The 21,746-nt window shown below is 38.4% G+C and overlaps 1 protein-coding gene across 11 annotated transcripts in view; it reads left to right on the forward strand.

Moving 5' to 3' along the window:
* The window catches only part of TCF12 (transcription factor 12), a 340,913-nt gene that overhangs the window by 275,508 nt on the left and 43,659 nt on the right, over positions 1 to 21,746 (forward strand). For 8 of the 11 annotated variants that reach the window (XM_049905316.1, XM_049905314.1, XM_049905315.1 and 5 more), the window contains 4 exons: positions 12,700 to 12,805; positions 14,147 to 14,286; positions 14,548 to 14,692; positions 15,019 to 15,083. In XM_049905316.1, the coding sequence (XP_049761273.1) occupies positions 12,700 to 12,805; positions 14,147 to 14,286; positions 14,548 to 14,692; positions 15,019 to 15,083 (456 nt within the window). Of the gene's footprint in view, positions 1 to 550; positions 909 to 12,699; positions 12,806 to 14,146; positions 14,287 to 14,547; positions 14,693 to 15,018; positions 15,084 to 21,746 lie in introns of those variants that run through there. The other 3 variants (XM_049905322.1, XM_049905325.1, XM_049905323.1) reach the window with 2 other exon arrangements.

Below are 21,746 nucleotides of genomic sequence, written 5' to 3' on the forward strand. Positions count from 1 at the left end.
ACATAATTCGTTTTTAAGTTTTTTTTTTTTAGATTTTTTGAAACGAACTTGTTCATGAAATGTTCCTTTCAATTTCAAAATTATTTTCATAACTTAAAAAAAAATAAAATTTATTCTAGCTAGTTAAGAGGTACTTACATGTTAGGTCTACTTTTTCAGGAAGTGATTTTGTACAAGGCTTAACTGTCTAGAGCCTTTTTGTTGCATGTGATTCAGTGTTTCCAATTCCTGATTGCTTGATCATGTGTTTATCAGAGTTGGAACCAACTTTAGACCATGTCAGATGGTAATGTTGCCAGAGGTGCAGCAAGCTGGGTTTCCACTGCTACAAGTGATCTAATTAAAACAAAAAAAAATGGATTAGCAGAAGATCTGTCCGTTGGCCTTTCTTTGTAGTCTGTCTGTTCTGTTCTCTCGTCCCTCCCTCCCTCCCTCTCTCCTCCCCTTTCCCCTCTTCCTCTCTCCTCTCCTCTTCTTTCTTCTAGTCTATTTATCTGTGGCACAATTAATAATCTCTTGGGATATTTATCTCCAGGACACTATAGCTCTTTTCTTTACTTAGCATTTATCGGTGACTTTTTTAATACCCTAAAGTTCGTCTTATTGGTATCCTCCACCAATGCAAGTACTTGATAGAAATTCAAAGAGGCTACTTGGTGCATAAACCCTCCCTCCGTGCTCTGTGAGTTGGTTCAGTCCTATTTTGCATAAGTTCCTTTTGAGTAGATCCATGTGTGGATGCCTAGTCTGCTGAAGACTTTCTCTTTGGTTGCCTGAATGTCTGTTTTAGAGAGACGCTGTGTGCATTAGCTGCAAACTGCAACATTTTCAAAATCAACATGTATTGTGCTTATCCTGTCCCTGGAATGGGCAGCAATTCTTTGATGTATTACTACAATGGGAAAACGGTAAGCCTTTTTCTTTGTTCATATAGCTTCTGACTGGCTTGTTTAACAGAAAGCAGTGTGGATTAATTGCTTTTTACTGAAATCTGAGGAGAGTTTGTTTTATTCTTTTCGGCAGTACGCTTAGATGGTCATTTTTTGTAACTAGTGTCAGTAAAGTTGCGTCTTCAATACAGTTAGTTATCTACTAGTTTTGGGCTTTTGTTTTATTTTTAAGATACTATAGAAAATAAACTTGAATTTGTGACCTCTGTGAGCAGTGAGCGTAAAAAGTACATTTATTTTAATGTCATTTCTTATATTATAAATGTATAAACTGTATGAAATACACACACTTAGATATTGAGAATTATTTGAGGCTTTGTAGATGGAAGGGAAAGATGAAAGTCGGCTTGGATATTTATAAAAATAACAAGTCTGAGTTTCTGGGAATGATTAGGGAAGCAGTCAGCTAGCGAGGGCCCTGCTTCCTGTTTGCAATTTCAGGTCCAGAGCCTGACTTCGCTGGGATGCCATCTGTTTCCAATCAAATGAGAATTTTGACCCCGTACAGATTCATAAAGTAAATCACCATTTTTCAAAGAACACATTTATACATTTTCCAAAGAATGTATTCCTGGTCAATTTATAGGACCTGGCTAGGTGTTTTAAAATAATAACTTTCTATTTGTTTTAATATTATTTCATATTGTATGTTTCTGCAAAAATACTGAAGTCAGAGGATTTGTATATTCTAAGAAAGTAAACTTGTATGGGAGATTTGATAGAAGTTATCTTTATAAGATACATGATAAACATAAAAAATGTTATACTAATGAATAACGGCCTCGGGTTTATGTCAGAAATTCAATATTTTCCTCCTCAGTCTTTCAAACACATTTTTTCCCTTAGGTGGTGGCTTACTAAGTTCAAATATGGCTTTGGTGATTTTTTTTTTTTTCCTGTTTTTTGGACAGAGGTGGGGGCATTTTTAATATTACTCTTTTTTATAAAGTAGGTATAAAAATCAGATAAGTTTGTCCCTTTTGTCCCTTCCCATTTACCACTTGAAAATGTTTTAAAGTAGCCTGTGGCTGTAACCAGGCACGTGAAAACTAATGAGACCGCTTCCATCCCCTGGCTGATTCAGTTAGGCCTCTGGGCCAGCGTTCAGTTATAAACTTTTGGGTGAGCTTTCTTAATGATGGTAATCTGATCAAAATATCCTTAAACTCATCAAGAAGCGAGCGTTCAAGGTACCTGTATAAGCAGCACTTGGGAGAGTGTGAGAACTGCACTTAGGTGGGCAATGTAAGTGAAATATGTGATCTCTATATAATTTCCTTGCCAGCTGGCTTTGCAGTGTGAAAACATTTTCCTTTTGTGTGTGATTCTAAGTAAAGCCGTCTGTTTGAAGATGGTGTATGGATGTATGTGTGTGCAAGCCTGTGAGTTCAGTAAAATTAATTCAACAAGACCCCTGAAGCAGACAGACCGTAACTCACACTGAGTTTGAATTTTATTCTTTCGCCAGCACAGATCACTCTATTACAACATTTTTCTTTGTTCTACATTGGGGGGTGGGGGGACAGCTTTGATCATATTAAGTATTTCCAGGCTCACAGTAGATGCATAGCTGGTATGGGGGAGAAGCGTAGCCTGAAAATTGATAGCCTGTGCCTGATATAGGTCAAAGGTGACTTTTATGTTCTTGAAAAATGCATAAAGAGCTGATACATTGTCTCAGTCTTCTGAATCATAAGGCCCTACCTAGTCTTACATATAATTTTATTTTTTTACCCACCTCTAGGTTTTTTATTATTCTCTAGTAACTCTTCAATAAGAAAATCATGTAATATTGTAATGGGATTATCCAGATAGTATGTAAACTCTTCATCTTGTGCTATGTTGGGAAATGTCTATCCATCAATGCTTTTTAATAAAAACTTGCACCCTTTATTAATGTTTTGGGGCTGAAATATACTTCCCCATTTGATTTATGGAATTTTTACATAGTTCTTGTAAGTGAACAGGTTAAATCCAAGCTCACTGTTTAATCCCATTTTATCAATTTATTTTAAGATGATAGTGCTGATTAATATTTTGAAATGCTGATAAATTCACATTGATTTTGTTTACAGCATCCCATTGTGGAAATCAGCAAAGAGTGAAAAACACTGCAGTCCTGTTCTTAAGCAGAATACCCTCCCCGCCTTAGGATTTTTCTTCAAATTTTCAAGTTGATTCCATGTATTTAATACTGTTTGGAGTCTCTTCATAATAAGAATGAACAGACTTTAGTAAAAGCCAAATTAATCAGAGAGGAGGTTTTTTGAGTTTTATTCCTAAGATTATGTGACCAGTGTTGTATTGTTGGGAATATTACAGGCTTAGGCATGTATGTGCAGAAAAGAAAAGTCAAAAATGTTAACCCTTTATTTCCCACTGTTTGAAAAGAGAAGGCGTTAATGTTCTGTAACGTGTGGCTTTTTGAGTCTGTATTCTGTACCGGACTGTAAGGTATCCATATGTGTTTATAACAAATAGGGAGCTTCAGACTATTTTGAACGCTATACTCTTACACTCTTCTAAGATTTAAAAAAAAATCAGTTCCTGCAGTTCTTTATTCATAAAGAACCTGCATTCAGCCTGTCCACTGATATAAACTGTCTCCTTCATGCAGAAAGGTAGGAAGTCCTAGAGGTAAAGGTAAGTTTGTGGGAAAAAAAGGATTCCCAAGGTTTCTTCACTCCGAGGATTCTGTGCTTTCAGCCCTTCCTCTATCTGACCTGCCTCTGTGTTTTTAGGCCTTGAACTGAAGATGCCACAGAGTGTTTCAGGTATAAAAACTAGAGCAAGCACAGACATGAGGCTCTTTTAATTGTAGCAGAGATTATTGTAATCTGTTGAGAGACAACACAGAAATCAAAGATTTAAAATTCAAGCTAGAAACAAATCTTAAATGCCGAGCTTCTTTGGATGCAATCAGGGAAACGGGAAACAGGAACTAACGTGATTGGAAGAGTTGTTGTGTGCCTGAACAGCGCTGGGGACGTCAATACTTTATCTGGTTTAATTCTCACGTCGACCCAGGGTTAGATGTTAACAGTTAGATGTTAACACCCCTGTTTTATCAATAAGGAAGGTGAGGGTCAGGGAAGTTAAGTAACTTGGTCAAGCCCCACCCCAGCAGTAAGTGCAGAGGTTAGAAGGTGAAGCCAGGTCTGTCTCAGAAGAGAAGATTTTCTCCATTATATCATCCAAGGACAGCAAAGAAACAAACTTTCATTCATCCTTGCTACCATTTGTATCAAGGTACAGTGAACTGGAAAGAAGATGTAACAGGGAAAAACATTAGACCATTCTTACAAATAAAATGTATCTTGTACGTATACTCAGACTAACACCTTTATGAATACTAATTCATGTGGTCAGTCCAGAAAATTTTCATGTTTTCAAACTATCCTAGGTATGTCTAAAAACAGGCAGTTGGACTAACCGCTCTGCTCCTCTGCAGAGCTCCTGTGCTGACAGTTGTTTAAGCCTGGTTTTTGGAACCTGCCTGTCCGTCCACGTAATTTGGTTTTCCTTGAGAACTAGAGAAGCAAGTAACTAAAATATCATTGTAAATACTTCTAAGACTTATTTTTTTTCAAATACACATTTTAAGTTAATAAAAGCTCAGAAACCAATGTGAGTATATAGAGCCACGTTTCTGTTCTGTTATGGATTTATTACTAGTTTACATGAGAAAGGAAAGGACAATTGAATTAATCCAAATTTCCAGGCTGTCTGTGACCCCAGTAGAGTTAAATTCAACATTTTTACGATAGAGGGAACATGATGTCATTTAAGAACTCTCTGAAGATAGAATGCTAAAAATATTCAATGGCAAGGACTTGCACCTGGATCTGCTCTCTGGTTTCTGGTGTTTTTTTCCTCACTGTAGTATACGAAGGAGGCCCTGGGTAGTGCAGTTAAGACCTTGGCTGCTGACCAAAAGTTTGGAGGTTTCAGTCCACCTGGAGGCACCTAGGAAGAAAGGCCTGGCAATCTACTTCTGAAAAATCAGCCATCAAAAAACCTGTGGAGCACAGTCCTACTCTGACACACGTGGGGTCACCATGAGTCTGATCAACTTGACAGCAACTGGTTTTTAATAGTGTGTGAGGGCCCAAAAAGTCTTGTTTTCTTGGTCCAAGTGAGTCCAAATGCCAGGGAGTTAAAGCTGTATGTACCCTCTTCAGGAGGGTAAGTTGTCATGGGTCAGCGTTATTTTTTACACAGAAACTTACCTCCCTTTGCACTAGTTCTGGAACATGTTGAAGACTGGAGATCAGGCGCTGTGTTGTTGAGACTGAGACCCAACAACAAGGAAACCCTGGTGGCTAAGTGCTACGACTGCTAACCAAAAGGTTGGCAGTTCAAATCTGCCAGGCACTCCTTGGAAACTCTACAGGGCAGTTCTACTCTGTCCTGTAGGGTCGCTATGAGTCAGAATCAACTTGACGGCAGTGGGTTTTGGTTTGGTTTAAGCAGTGACATTCATTGATTTATTCAGTATATTAGCACCCAAGTTCTCAAACCCAGCCCCGAAGGAATGCCGTGATTTGTCTCTCAGGGAAATATTTGAAATGATTAGTAAAAATGATAGCAGCTACAGCGGATAGCCAGTGAAGTATGCCAGTGATGTTAATTTATGGCTCATAAAAATGTGCCTGACCTTCCTAAGTAAGAAGAAATTTTTCTTACTGTTGAGAATAGTATTCTGTAAACGTTTACCGAAAACATAATTAAATATTATTCAGGAAAAAAAAAAAAAGGATAGTATTCAACTATGCTTGTTAAACATGCAGAAGAGCTACTTTTTACCAAAAACTAGAATTCTTTTTTCTAATTGTTGCTAGAAAAAAAATTTAACCTCATTTTAGCCCTAAACATGTCTCTTGAAATTTTTGGAAACAGATATTGGTCCTTTTATTTAGGAAATTGTTACAAAAGGAAACTGTAGAAAATACAAACATCTATTTAACCCTCTTATAGAAATTCCAGTTGTGTTTTTAGCAGGCTACTTAGGTGAAAAGAATCTTCCATAGAGGTGGCTGGTATGCTCCTGAGGCACAGTCCTTATCCTTCAGAGGTTTTGTCTTGTGATGCTTCGTGCTTTCGGTTTTTGTGGTAGTTTAGTACTGAATTGTCTAAGTGTGTTCTCTCTTAGGCTTGGAATTACCATTAAAGATTCTAGTAATAGATTGGACTCTATGTAACATTTAACTACTGAAAGTATGCAGATATTTACCAAACCTGTCACCTGTTTAACCTTAGATATTGGGAAATTTCTTAAGTTACATTGCCATATCATATATTCACTTAAAGTTTTCTGATGTCTATTTTCTTTGGGGTTATGTTTGTTTTCATTTTGTTTAGAGAAGGCACAAGGAACGTAGAAAGATCTTCATTTTCAGAGAGTTGAAAATTTTGCCATTTAGGCTAAATACTTATTTCTATTTTAGTGTGTATATAAGATCAATAGTCATGGAAAACGATTGATCCAAAATGGTCAGAAAAACCTAAGAAATAATTTTTAGGAAATTTCTTTAACGTCCTTGAATACTTTCCTAGCAGTCTTGGAAACTATACACACTGAATGGATCCAGTGGGCATAGTTATTAAAGCAGAAGTTTTGTTACTATTCCTTTAGCAGCCTCTTTTTTACTAGATTCTGAGCCCACAAGATTCAGAAAGAGAAGGTAGCTAGCTGTTTGCATGCAGGAATGAGTGCAGAACCTGCGTGGAGTGATCACCAGTAATTGAAACACAAAAATAAATTCTTGGAATAATTACCTAGTATTTCTTAGCTTTTAAGTGCTGAACCTTGTGTGCATATTTTAGAAATTATAGACCCAAGACTTAATTATAGTTTTTGATATAGGGTTTGATTTATGTTTGAATTTTCTTTTTTTGTCCGCAATATCCTATACCTTTTTTTTTTTTCTCCATGTCTTAGGTACTTAGCTAGATCTTGTAAAGTTTTTTGTTATAATAACAAAATATAATTATATAAAACATCAGATAAAATAAGTGGACATTCCTGAATATAGTATTTTCATTTTAAAACTGTTATGGTAGGGTAAAATGATTTTGTTTTGTTATTTTGCATATTATGTTGAAGATAGACATGATTAGCATAGACCTTTCACATATTAGAGGTCCATGCTAGCATATATTAAATGTTTAATGAACATAAATGGAACTTAAAGAGAACTGCTGTTCAAACAAAAGAGCTCGTGGAAGCCCAGTGTAATGAAGTTTTGGTAATTAGTTTTGTGTCAGAGTGTATTCAGAAAAATGAATGTAAACTTCTCCTTCTTCCTTTATTTCAAATTAGGTGGAGGTGTTTCCAATTCATGTGAAATCTTAGGCTGATTTTGGTTTTCTTAGGGCTTAAAGCTTATGAGAATCTCAGAGTATTTCTTTCCAAATAATTTATGTAGTTTTAAACTTCTGAGTGGGGGGAATGATCTAGGCCTGCATTGTTCAGTACAGTAACCACCAGCCACATCTGGCTATTTAAATTAATAAAACTAAAATACAATTTAAAATTCAATTCTTGAGTCATACAATCCACATTTCAAGTGTTAGTAGTCTCTGTTGACCAGACTCTGCTCATTGTACAGACAGACAGAACATTCCATGGCAGAGAACAGTTGGACAGCCCTGAGCTAAAGCTTTACCCTCATTTTCTGTGGATGGATGTCTTAATTAGGATGTATAGCTGTTCTCAGATACTAAAGAAATTTCCCAATTCATTCCCTCATCATTTGGGAAGTTTAAAAATACCTGCTGCCATACAGACTAGAAATCTTTTTTAAAAAGCATGGGAACAGGGACATCTATGTCAATTGGCACAACATAGTTCATAAAGACAAAGTTCTGCGTCCTGCTTTGCTGAGTAGCACCTGGGGTCTTAAAAGCTTGCAGGTGGCCATCTAAGACACAACTTGTTGGTCTCTTACCATTCAGAGCAAAAGAGAGTAAGAAAACTAAAGACCCAAAGGAGCAGTTAGTCCAAAGGACTAATGGACCACATGAACCACAGCCTACATGACCCCAAGACCAGAAGAACTAGATGGTGCCTGGTTTCCACTACCGACCACTCGAACTGGGAATCAAAACAGAGGGTACCAGACAAACTGGGAGAGATATTGCAGAACCAAAAAAACCCAGACATACTGGTCTGATAAGAGACTGGAGGAACCCCTGAAACTATGGCCCTAAGACACCCTTCTGAGCTGGAACTGAAGCCATTACTGGAGCCAAACCATAGACAGGCCCATGAAATAAACACCACCACCCGAGAGAAACGTGTTCTTTAGAACAATCTATCATCCGAAATCAAAAGGGCAACATTTACGCAAAAGCAAAGATGAGAAGGCAGGACGGGGTAGCAATTCAGGATGAACAAGGAACCTAGGACAGAAATGAGAGGGCAGATACATTGTGGGGAATGGAACCAATGTCATGGAGCACTTTGTGGGCAGACCATCGAATGGGAAACTAATTTGCTATGTAAACTTTCATCTAATGCACAATAAAATAAAAAAAATAAAAAGCACAGGGAATGACATTGTTCTTTAACTCTATCACTGAATGTGACCAAAAAAAGAAGGAAAAAAATATCTTTTTCAGCAATAGCTTCTACTTGCATCTTTCCGCAGTAATTATGATAACATCATTACATTTCCTGCCTCCCAGGGATGTTTCCAATATTAATTACAGGAAGGATGCACTGAGACCCAGGAGCACAGCTCCCAGACTCACACTAAAACAGAGAGTGATCCGCCCTGATTTAGAGTTACCCAGATGACTAAACTGAATCATCCGAGCAGGAAAAGAGGAATCTGCCTTTGCCAATTTTGACTCCAATTGGTTATATGAACTAACACATTCCAAGGATAATTGCGTGATCACTGTGAAGAGTAATTATAAATATTCATTCCTGCAGTGCTCTATCCCTCTTAAAGAAGAAAGTTTGGGGTGGGCGGGATGAGGACATTCAGGATGTTAATGTGAGTTTGTTCTTTTCAACTAAACAGTAAAGGGAAGGTGTCAGATTTTCAGTTGGAATAAACCTATGGTTCTATTCACCTGACACTGAAAATTTCTCTCAGCGCCGTGGTGGGGGGCGGGGAGGGAACGGATAAAAGGGCTTGGAGAAGAAGAAAGACGGTCCCACGATAGCTACTGTGAGCCAGGAATTCTGAAATGGAGCTAGAATCCTGAAGAAAATCTCTAAGTACCACGTTCTAATAGGACATCTTAAATTACTTAATTGTACCTTTTTCAATTTCGCTTTAAAATAGCTTGATTCCTGGTAGGTTTTAATCGTCTTAAAACATTACATACCCCTTTGTCTCAATTTTTAGATTGTTTGTTGTGATACAAAATCATGCTTGAGGTTTAAACTTATGATTAGATCATTAACTAGGAAAAGACTGGTCTGTGTGCAGGTGATCAGATGACATAAGCAGCCTGGTTCTCATTTGCGGGCAGTACTGATTGTAACTGAAAGAGGCTTGCTCTTTTTGTGGAATTGGCTGGCTATTTCCTCACATCTGGAGTTAATAAAGTCTTTGAGACCACATCAGTTGCGCCTTGCCGCAAGAACTCTTTGATCTGAAAAATCGAGACTGGCCCAACTGCTGCTTCATAACGTTGCATCTGTGTTTTTGCAAGCTATGGTTAAGATACTGAAATTAAAGTTACGTGGGCTGAGTTAAAATGCTGCTGGATGGGCCTCTTTGAGAACTGTGTGTTTCGAAATATTTTTATTATAAAATTTTTGAACTTGTGTTAGTAAATAAATGATAAATTTATAGTAGTTTAGGGCTTTACCATTTCCACTTATAAGAGCAGTCCTCTAAAAGCCCATTTATTTTTGTAAGTCCATGTATAAGACTAACATTAAAAACATACTTTACCACGTCAATGAGCCATTTTCTCTGTGCAGCTTCAAAATGCTTTACGTAAGAGTAAGCCAGGCTCTTCCTTTGCTTTGTGCGGTTTGTCTTTGTTACCTTGCTTCCTGTAAGAGCAATCAGTGAACCATTATCTGATCAGCATTTTCTTCTTCATTTGGTAGCAGGCAATTTATAAATCAGTAAAGTCAGGTTTATCTCTTTATTTACTTGTAATTGCAAATATCTGAAGATTTTAAATGTGTGAGCAGGGGAGGATTAACCAGTCAGCAAGGTACCACTGGCTTCATTGTGTTTACTTACTAATCTGTAGTGCGCAGTTTCACCTGTTTCGTGTGGTGAAAAACAGGTGAAATCGTGCACTATGGATTAGCAAGTAAGCACAAGTAAGCCCCTGCGTACTTGGCTTATTGGGTCATCTGTCCCTGTGTGTAAATGTATCTTGTATGAATACAGTGAATTGAATTGGGAATAAGGATGAAGAAATATAAATTGACAAATGATGTAGGTTTTTTTTTTTAATGTGAAACCTGAAACATCAAAACTGGAGTTTCTCCACAGTTATCAAGCATGAGGCTTACATACTGTTTCCATTTATAACCTGCTTAGAGTTGAAGAATTTTCTATTCCGTACTTTCCCATCAACGATAGTGTGTATAATAAATAACCATTTGTGATAAAAAGCATGCATTCTGGTGCCATCTTCTATGTTTTCTCCTTTGTATTTTTTGGCCAAGTCTATGGATTTACTCTGTTTTCCATGGTAGTTTCAGCCTTGTTTGAGGCAGAGGAAAAAGAGCAGAGGATGTCTAGCTGTGGCTATATTTAGAACCTGAAAGTTGATTAAAAGAACAAGCTACCAAGTTCCTTTCCTGAAAACTTCTGGTGCCTGTTCCAACTCATTTGTTTGTACCCAGTTATTTCAGACTAACAGTATGCTTAAAAAATTGCTTTAAACTAGAAAAAGTACTTTAGCATGTATAATGAACAATTTTATCTTCTGTATCCCCTATCCACCATCTACCTGGATAATCCTTAGGAATGTACTTTGTCCCAGACTCCTCAGGCACCGTAGGGGTGTGTGTTTTTACCTCTGGGGTGTGAAAGTTAGGAAGCTGACTTGAGTGCCGATCCATTAAAAAGACATACATGTGCTACTGTGAGCAGGACTAACAAGAAGAGTCAGAATGCACCTTTCATCCCTGGATTTAGGATGAATTTTATATATGTATATAACTAGGATAAGTCAAACAGACCCTTAAACTGAATTCAAGGACGAAACAGGGGCAATATTTAGCAGCATAGCTGCTTCGGTGAGAATGATAGAAAGATGGTAGTGTCCGCTAATACTTACTGAGTGCTTACTGTGTTCAGGGTGCTGTGCGGAACAGTGTGTATGTATCATGTCACCTGACCTTCCCACCACCCCCCTGCTGCAGGATCTATTATCACCGTCTTACAAATGAGGAAATTGCATCTCAGGAATGTTAGGTAAATTGCTGTAGGTCTTTACTACTAGTTAGTGCCTCAGGAAAAGAATAAATTATTTGCTAGTTTATGTAAATAAATAATTTGGCTTCCATTTTTATCTTGGTGTGCTTCCCCGGCTTTGTTGCAGTTTTTAGTGTATAGAAATATATGCTTAGGGTAAAAATATCAAACTGTGTGGAAGGGTAAAAAGTAAGAGTAGACCTGTCAACTCTGTGTCCAGAGGCCTAACCACTGCTAAGTTTCTTCTGTCTCAGTCCAGAAACGGTCTATGCTTTTACATACAAATATGTGTATGGATTTTTACACACGCACCCGTATTCCAATAACTTAAAATAGCTACGTTTTCCACTTAAGCAGACACGTAGGATTTTTCTACTGCGGTGAAATTTAATGGACGTGTCCTTAGCAAACTAAAAACAAATGAAATTATTTGTTTCACGTGCTGCTTCCTAGAGGCTGTTTTTCTGTTCCTCCTGTAAAGAACACTCTGATTCCTGGTTTTGTGCTTACTGATCATACATTACCTTAAATTTTGTTTGTTTTCCTGCCTGGTTTCAGTTGCCATTTTGAAGATGGTTTGATCATTAAGGTTATTTGCCCATTTAAGTTTTCCAGAGGAATGGAAATTTGGCCATTCGTCAATTCAGGTGTTCATACTTGGCTTATCTGAAGCAGAGGTTTACCAAAGGAAATTAATACTACTCTGGGAAATTAAATGAGTCTTTTTTTTTTTTTTTTTAACTATGCCAGAATTGAAAGCTTACTTGAAATTAAAGAATTAGAACTCCTCAGCAGAATTTGGTTTACTTTATTTGCTAACCAACCAAGTTAAGGAACTTCCTGGACAATTGGGTTGTGCCTTTAGCTGTTACTTTTTAATAGTAATAAAGGATAGTAACATTTAATCTAACCTATGTTGATTTTATTTGGTAAATCTTACAACAGTAAAAAGAATCAATTTTATGAACTTAAATTTTATCCCATACTATAGCCCAAGGACGTTTGCATCTTCCTCTGCCAGATTTTGCATCACGAACCTACGTGATGTTTGTGTTGCATAAGCAAAGTCAATGTTTATGACTTTATCCAACCATCTGGTATAATTGTCACACCAGAATACGTTATAGGAATATTTGGAGTAGTAGTTTTCTGTAGTAATCTAAAAACAAACATGTAAATAGAAGCAAAACTAGATTTTATATGGGTTTAGGCATTATTCTTGGAATTGGGGGTAATCCTTTATAGAGTTTAGGTAGGCCTTTTTAGGCCCTATGTGAATGTAGAATTCATTTTATATAAGTAATATGATATTCGTTTACATTTTAATTATATTATTTCATTTTAAGGTATATGCACCATCCCCAAATTCAGATGATTTCAACCGAGAATCACCTAGTTATCCATCTCCCAAGCCACCAACCAGTATGTTTGCTAGCACTTTCTTTATGCAAGGTAAGTTTTTCCAGATAGTATTCAAATCCTGCAGCAATCGTCTGTTGCGTATTAGCTAATGTTTTAAGTTGTAAGGAAAAAGAATATCTATTTGGGAATTCAAGCATTTTTTGACTTAGGTAAAATAAAATGTGGTTTAACCATTTTTCTAGTGCAGTTATTGCCAAGTACAGTTTAGTTGGATTTTGCAGCACACCAGTGCAGTGCCCGTCCAGTATTGATTGGATTTATATAAAAGGCTTCAAAAAGGGTTTTGAGGAAAATGAGAACTGCTGTCCCTCGCTTCAGAATTCAGATGTATGAAAGCTGTTAACAACTCTAGTTCCTGTTATTTAAGTTACAGATTCATATCGTACCTAGAACAGAATAAGGCTTGGTAAGAGAGGAAAAGGTCCCTGGGTGGCGCAGACAGTTAGAGCACTCAACTACTAGCCAAAAGGCTGGCGGTTCGAGCCCACCCAGAGGCACCTCGGAAGACAGACCTTGCAATCTGCTTCTGAAAGGTCACATCTTGAAAGCTCTATGAAACAGTTCTGCTGTGCTCACATGGGGTCACCATGAGTCAGGATCAACTCCGACAGCAACTAACAAGAGAGAGAAAGTGATGTCTACCAATTTTTTGGTCTCCAGTGGTTTGGGATTATGGGAAATATATACTGTGGAAGCAGTAAATTACCACACGTAGGCTTCCTGGACTCTGTATTGGTGAGTGAGGATACTACTGACACGTTTCATTCAGAGGCTGATTAAAATATAGTCATTATCCATTAACCTAGTTTACGCAAATAACACTCGCCTTCTACATTTGTTTGCCGACCGCGCCCTCCCCCGCTGAAGTATCTTCATAAGCACCACTAAAAAATTGACATGGTGGCATTTATGAAAATACCTCAGGGAAGAGGAGCACAGTTGGCAAACAAATGTAGAAGGTGCATGTTATTTGCATAAAAATATGGTATGTAGGTTTGCCATTAAAGAAACTTCTTTTTTCCACAGCTTCAAAACGTTTGATATGATATAAATTGCCTGTTACGGATTAAGAACTCTTTTTGTATATTTCTAGATATACCATTTAACCAAAAATTAAATCCAACCTGTCTTCAAATTTAGAATTTTTACTGTTCCTCTTGATATGAATTTAGACTTTCTGAAGATTTTTTGATGACTTACCTACTAATTGAGATTCTTTTTAAATAATAATTATTTAGTCTGAAGGGAAGAAAACTAGGTTGGTAAAGGGAGGAAAAAATATCTACAGGGCACCCTTTGAATTGTTACATTTTCAAAATTAAGAAAAAAAATAGCTAAAAGGAAAATTTTACGTTTCTCTTTTTGTCTTAGATGGGACCCACAATTCTTCTGACCTTTGGAGTTCATCAAATGGGATGAGCCAACCTGGTTTTGGTGGAATTCTGGGGACCTCCACCTCCCACATGTCTCAATCCAGCAGTTACGGCAGCCTTCATTCGCACGACCGCTTGGTAGGCTATACCCTGTAACAGAGTGAAGCAACTGTGTCCTCGCTTGTGTCTCTCTTTGGATTACTGCCAAAGCTTCTGAAGGTTGGAATACTTGGAGGCTTACTGCATTTAGCATGCCTTTCTTAAAAGTAAATGACAGTGGTAGCGTTTTTTAATTGCTAACGTAATGTTTTTAAGCTTATTAGTGGTCCAGTTGTATACGCATATTATTCAGAAAATGTATTTAATAGATCATATCTGCTTCCTCCCCCCACCCCCCAGAGTTATCCTCCACACTCAGTTTCACCAACAGACATAAACACAAGTCTTCCACCAATGTCCAGCTTCCACCGTGGGAGTACAAGCAGTTCACCTTACGTTGCTGCCTCACACACTCCTCCCATCAATGGATCAGATGGCATTCTAGGTGAGCTTTTTTATGGTTGGCAAAACTCCCTAAAATCTAATTTGGAGATTTTCAGTGAATCCCGTGTCTTGCAGTATGTTTTCTAGTATTAAGTACATATGAAAAAAAAAAAAAAAGGAGAAGCTTTGGTTTGTATTATTATAGAAACTGGTAAGGGAGCCCATCTTTACCTTGGCTTAGTAAGTACAACACACACAGACTGTTCACTAGTTCATTGTGACAGATGTGATTTTATGATAGAAAACACCCTTGAGATCATGTAGAGTGCTAAAAACGTGGTTGCTCGCTTAAAATTCTTGATTTGTTTCCCTACTTGGAATATCCAGGAACCAGAGGGAACGCTGCCGGAAGCTCACAGACGGGTGATGCACTTGGGAAGGCTTTGGCGTCTGTGAGTGTTAATTTCACGTATTCTGCCGAATGCAGTAATGACATCTTGTGGGTGGTATATGTCGGAGGTAAAGGGTCTAGTTGTAACATATTTGACTTTGTTTACGCATTTAGAATGATTCTCATTTCATATTGACACGTACCCTTAAAATAACTCATGAGAACACCTTCCCACCTCATCCCACAAAAACCACCCTTCTGATTTCAGTTTAAACACTTACCTTTGACTTAATGGAATAGGTATGTACAAACCAAAACCTAACCCATTGCTGTCGAGTCAGTTCCAACTCATAGCGACCCTATGGGGTTTCCAAGGAGCACCCGGTGGGTTCGAACTGCTGACCTTTTGGTAGCAGCCAAGCTCTTAACCACTACACTACCAGGGTTTCCGGGTATGTACAAGGAAGAGTAATTTGAGCATGTTTTCACCTAAAGCACAGATCTGTGATTAATCTACCATTACCTTTGAGTCGATTCTGACTCAGAGCAACTCTATAGGACAGAGTAGAACTGCCCTGTAGGGTTTCAAAAGCTGTAAATCTTTACAGAAGCAGACTGCCACATCTTTCTCTCATGGGGCAGCTGGTTGGTTCGAACCGCTGACCTTTTGGTGGGCAGTTGAGCACTTTAGCCACTGCACCCCCAGTGCTCCTTACTGACATTAATAGTTAAGCTGTATTTATTACATTTAAATACATAGTTGTTGCTTTTGGATACTGTTGAGTCATTTCTGACTCATATCAACCCCATTTAGTAGCCAATTAAAATAGGTCCAATGGAATTAAGAAAGACAACTCAGTTATTCTTCTCTTCCAGAGAATAAAGTGGTTTTTCTAAGGAATTTTTCAAAGATGGAAAGTATTTTACAATCAACCGCAGCTGATTTATTCAAAAGATAGGGAATTTCTTGAGAGCCTTCCAAAAAAAAAGAGTCAGGTTCGTTAAAGAACTTGGGCTAAAATGAGTATTTTCCTGAGCAGCCTGTAGTTTTCATCTTTATTAGGATATTGGTGACAAAGCAATGATGGTCTTTTAATGTCTGATTCTTAGGACATTAAAACTGAAATCCTTTTCAGAATGCCAGAACTGCAAGCACGAGCATTTATCAGTGACCCACAAAGTCATCTAATTCTTTAAAATACAGACTCTGCTCTGCACTTTCTGAAGTTTCTCCTTAGGCATTGTGTGTGCATGTTTTTGTCTTTTTTTCTTCTTTCCTTCTAAGCAGTCTGCCTCTGAGAATTCCCGCAGAGTTGCCTTGCGTTTTCTGTGAACTGCAGTTAACTCTGTTGAACGTATTTGCCGCTGTTCTTGGGGAAGGCAGAGCACTCAGCATGTGTGTCCTAGGAAGCAACCATTGAGCGTTTTAGGAGATAAACCCCTTTGTGTGTTGTTTCTGTGAATAAACTTTTCCCTACAGCTGAATACGAACTTCTTGAGAAATGAGGCCACATCAGGTTCCTCTACCACGTAATGGGGCAGAGCACGAAATAGAGCTCAATAAATGTTTGTGGAATTCAGTCTTGGATCATATCACAATGATGATGATGATAGCAAAGCCCAAGATAACCAGCTATAATTTGGATGCTAATAGGTGCTAGGCGCTGTACTAAGCATTTGCTTCGTTTAATCCTCAGGAAAACCTTGTGAAGTTGGCATTATTATCCCCACCTTACAGATGAGGAGCTAAGGTTTAAAAGGTTAAGTAACTTGAGCTCAGAAAGATTAAGTAGCTTGCCCTTGGGATCACAAAGCCAGTAAGGGTAAAGCCGTGCATATTAGAGCTATAGTCTGAGTAGCTTCACCACTCCTATGCTTCCAGGAAGAGCGAGCTACAGAGACCATTGTCTTCCCGGGTCAATGAGGATTAAAGGGATACTGTCCCACCTTCCTGTGGGGTCGTCATACCCTCTTGATAAAAACTACCTGTTTGGAAAGAAAATTACCCTGTACTGTTAAAGCTGAGAGCTCCCAGGTATTTGATTAGCTTATGCTGGTTTGGAAACCCTGGTGATGCGGTGGTTAAGAGCTTGGCTGCTAACCAAGAGGCCGGCAGTTTGAATCCACCAGTCGCTCCTTGGAAACTCTGTGGGGCAGTTCCACTCTGTCCTATAGGGTCGCTGAGTCAGAATCAACTTGACGGCAGTGGATTTGTGCTGGTTTTGGAAGAATCTAATAACAGATATTTCACATACAGGAAGACAAGCAACACTTGAACTTTCAAAACTAAGCAGCTTTTTAAAACATAACCTGCATTTTGGGGACTTTTTTCCCCCAAAGGGTCTTTTGTTTATTTTTTATGAGGAAAACTTCTGTCAGGGAACCTTGGCATATAAACAGGCAAGAATTTGTGATGTCCTCAGTGGCCCTTCCAGCTCACTTTCAGTCTCCATTCCAGTCCTTGAATATTTTCCCCGTATTATGGCTAGCACACTAGCCAAGCCAGGTTGGCATTTGGAAAAGAAAATCCGAATTCATTGTGAGTGGAAGCCAAGGAAGAAATGTTTAATCTAGTTAGTGGGTGGGCTTTGGTTGTCATGGAAACTCAGCTCTGTCATCCTATGTTGTTACTAGGCAGGAGCAGCCAGGTCATTCCATAAATCATGTCTGTCATAGCTGACGGTGATGCATTCCATCTGCTCCGTCACTGCATGCCCTGGTCTGCAGACTTCAGATCCCTTCCTTCAGTCCATCTGCGGCCCCTCCCCAGGCCCAGACACCTCCCCCAAACACATTCTCTCTCTAAGTCCTGTTACAGACTCACATTCACTTTACTCCATGTTTAAGTTTAGCTCTGAAAATGTACCAGAAAACAAAAGCATTACCTGTCTGGGGGTAGGAAGGATTAGAAGAGGTAAGAGGAAGGAACTTAACGAGGATAACCTTGAGGACCTGACGTGCATCAGCAGCTCACCTTAGGTGTTATAGATCTTTGGAAATGGTTACCCTGACTTATTGGAGATTTTAAGTTCCTTAGAATGTGACTTTTTTTTTTCCTTTTTTTTTTTTTAATGGCACTTTAAGTGAAAGTTTACAGTTCAAGTTAGTTCCTCATACAAAAATTTATGCACACAGAATGTGACATTTTTAACGCAGCATCTGGTTTTAGATGGAGAAACATGCTTTGGTCATTAGAAGTTATTCCTAGCTCCCAGTTGTCTGATGTGTGTCTCAGCAGGGCTGTTGTGTGTGAGACATCGGAGGGTGCAACCTTTGTTCTTCAGTTAAGTATTAAAGAGCACGCAGAGTACTGTGTGATTAAACATGTAAGGCCAGATAATACATTTGCAAAGGTTCCTTTATTTTAGGTTTAAGCCTGGATAATTGTGGTCTTAATCTCAGGATAGCAAGAAAGAGAATTGTACATGAAAGTATTTACACAAAGTTCCCAAAGCCCTGTGGATTATGTGTTAGTTTAGATAATGAACTAGGGTAGATAGAAGAAAAGGAAAATCTGGGTATTCGTGCCATTTCTGATGTGTTTCCCTGAACATTTGCCAGACAATAACCCTTTAAGATCGTGCCCATGGAGAGTTATATGGAAGAAGAAACATCTGGTTTATTTCAGGGCCTAATACCATATCAAAACACTTGGTCTTTAATTTAGAGGAGATCAACGGGAGGACTGTTTAACTTTGTTGATTGTATCAGGCTTCTTTGTGATCATTTGTTTTGATTTCTACCTCAGAGCAAGTGTGTGTGTGTGTGTGTGTGTGTGTGTGTGTGCGTGTGTGTGTTTTAATTTGGATAGTTAAATGGTCAGTGGTCTCTAACAAAAGAAAAGAAAATTCAAGGAAGTTGATGTTTAAAAGTCATTCATGAAATGTTTCTTTGTTCCTTGCACTCAATAACATTAGCATAATAAAGATTAACTGAAATGTGCACTGCAGTGTTTAAAAAATTGGGCTCCCGGTTCCAGGGTTGGGTTGGGGAGCTGTTGTTTCTGTTTTGTCTGAGGCCCTTTTCATTAGCCTGTGGCTTATTGGCACCCTGCTGATTGGAATGGACCGTGACTGATGGGAGGAGGAGCCTCGTTTGTTGCGGTAAAATGAGGCCTATCACCGTTTAAGCCTGGCAGAAGGTATCGGGAGTTATTCATCATTGGTCATTTAACAGTACAGGACTACGGGCTGCATGTGGAATGAGCTCTTACTTTGTATTTACGCTCTAGGCTCTAAATCACCCTCGTTCCCATTTTTTAAGTGACTTCTTTTTCTTCCTACAGACACCACCGTAGGAGTTCTTTAAGGCCAGAGAGTCCGAAAAGAAATGTATTCTTGATTTAGAATATTCCTTTGCCAAATGAAACCTTACATTTATAATTTCTTAAAAGTAGCACAGCAATGTCTATAGAATAGTATATTATTATGTGATTTGGTAAGAGGAGAATAAATAATTAGATAAAGTTGAATAAAATGATCTATGATCCAAAAGGCTGCGTTATCATGTTCTTTTTATGTTGTGTTGCTCTTCCTTTCCCCACGGACACATTCTTTTTGTGGAAGTAAAAGGAACTAGAGAAATCACGCAACTCCCGGGCTATCTGTAAGTTAGGAAGAATATTGATAACAATTCTGTCTGTCACCACTGTCTTTGACAGAGCAGGACCAGCGAATGTGATGGTTAAGTGGAGAAAGGGGTGGTGAGTGGAGAAGATGCTTTGGGAAAAACACCAGACGTTATATGATGCTTTTATACACAAGACATCTTCAGTTTGTCTGTTTGAACGGTGGTTTTTGAAAATTCATACACTTATTTTACATACAGCATCAGAGCATTTTGGTTAGTCATTGAAAGGTAGTGATTCTATATGACTCTAAAGTGTAACCTCTTCCTGTTTTCAAATAAAGGAGCTGCAACCAGTTCTTGACATGCTTGGGGATTGTTCACTTGTAGTGGCAGAGTTGTCAGGGAAAATACGGGCTGAAAGTCCACATACCTGCCTCACACAGTGATGTTGGCAGCATAGCCTAGCCACACCACTTCCCAGAAATAGTGGGGCCTCATCAGATCATTGTTCTCAAAGCTCGTGCCATAAAACTGATTTGTAAATGAGTTCCTCTTTATAACAAAATCTTTTTTCTCCTTTGGTATTTCCGTTACTGAACCCCGTTACATAAATACTGAGACTAATCTACTGATCTTTTGTTTTGTCAAAAAAGTGTTGTAGTAGATTTCAAGTGCATTTTAATCTCTTTTGTTTAAAAAATATATTGATTACCTACTTTGTGCAAAACAATGCCAGACAGTGATAGATTCAAAGCTGAACAACGGAAGGTCCCTGTCTTCAGTGAGCTTAGCATCAAGGAGAGAAGACAAGACAGGCGTACAGATAACAGTAATGTTAGGGCACCGAGTGAAGTAAAAGACCAGAGAGAAGTGCGGGTTATTCCAAAAGGTAGTGAAAATGATGTGCCAAGTGGAAGGTGACATTCACGCTGGGCTTCGATGTGGTGTAGAATTCCAACAGGGAGTAGTTTAAAAACAGGCATTCTGAAAGGAGAACAGGCAGTGTTCAGAAAAATTAAAAAATACTTCGTTTGGATAATAGGGTATATAATGTTATACAGCAAAAAGATATTTTTGCAACCAGATTATGGAATGTATTAAATGTCATGCTGTTTTATTTAGTAGGTAACAAGAAACACTGCATGGGATTCAACTGTTCAAAACTGTGATTTAGGACAATAGTTCAGTCCATTATGTATGGGATGAAATCAGGAAGTAACTGGACATATAAGGTCTGAAATAGTCCAGTCTCAAGTTATAGGAAAAGCATTAAGTAGTGTCATCGTGGTGAGAAAGAAGGGCACTGTTCAGAAAAATTATAGAGAAAATGGTGGACAGGTAGAAGAGAGATAGTGATATTTTCTTATTGTAATAAACACACAACAACACAAAATGAAGAGCAAAGAATTCATCTCGAGGACGATGGTGCAGCTGACCCAAGCCATGGTGTTTTCAGTCTCATCATATGCATACGAAAGCTGGACAGTGAATAAGGAAGACCGAATAAGAATTGACACCTTTGAATTGTGCAAATCTGCCTTGGAAGAAGTACAACCAGAATGCTCCTTGGAAGCAAAGATGGCAAGACTGTGTCTCACGGGATCGGTCCCTGGAGGAGGACATCATGCTTGCTGAAATAGAGGATCGCGAAAAAGAGGAAGACCCTCAACAAGATGGATTGACACAGTGGCTGCAACAGTGGGCTCAAGCGTAGCAAGAATTCTGAGGATGGTACAGGACAGGGCAGTGTTTTGTTGTGCATAGGGTCGCTATGAGTTGGAACCAACTAGATGGCACCTAACAGCAACAACAACACATAATATTTTATCAACTTCTACATGAACACTGCAGCGGCATTGATTACCTTCTTCCAGTTGTGCAACCATTATTGCTCTCTCCTTTCCAAATTATCCTACCACCATTAGCATATATTCTATGTATTCTAAGCAAACCCCTTCCCCTGTAACCACTAATTACTTTCTATTTGTATGAATTTTCTTATTTCATGTGATATCATACAGTGTTTGCCCTTTTGTGTCTGACTTATTTTACTCAGCATAATGTCCTCAGGGTTCATCCATGTTGTGGCATGTATCAGGACTTCATTCCTTTTTATGACTGAATAATATTCCATTGTGTACATTTTGCTTATCTA

The sequence above is a fragment of the Elephas maximus genome, chromosome 13 (genome assembly GCF_024166365.1).
Source record: "Elephas maximus indicus isolate mEleMax1 chromosome 13, mEleMax1 primary haplotype, whole genome shotgun sequence".
Lineage (NCBI taxonomy): Eukaryota > Metazoa > Chordata > Mammalia > Proboscidea > Elephantidae > Elephas > Elephas maximus.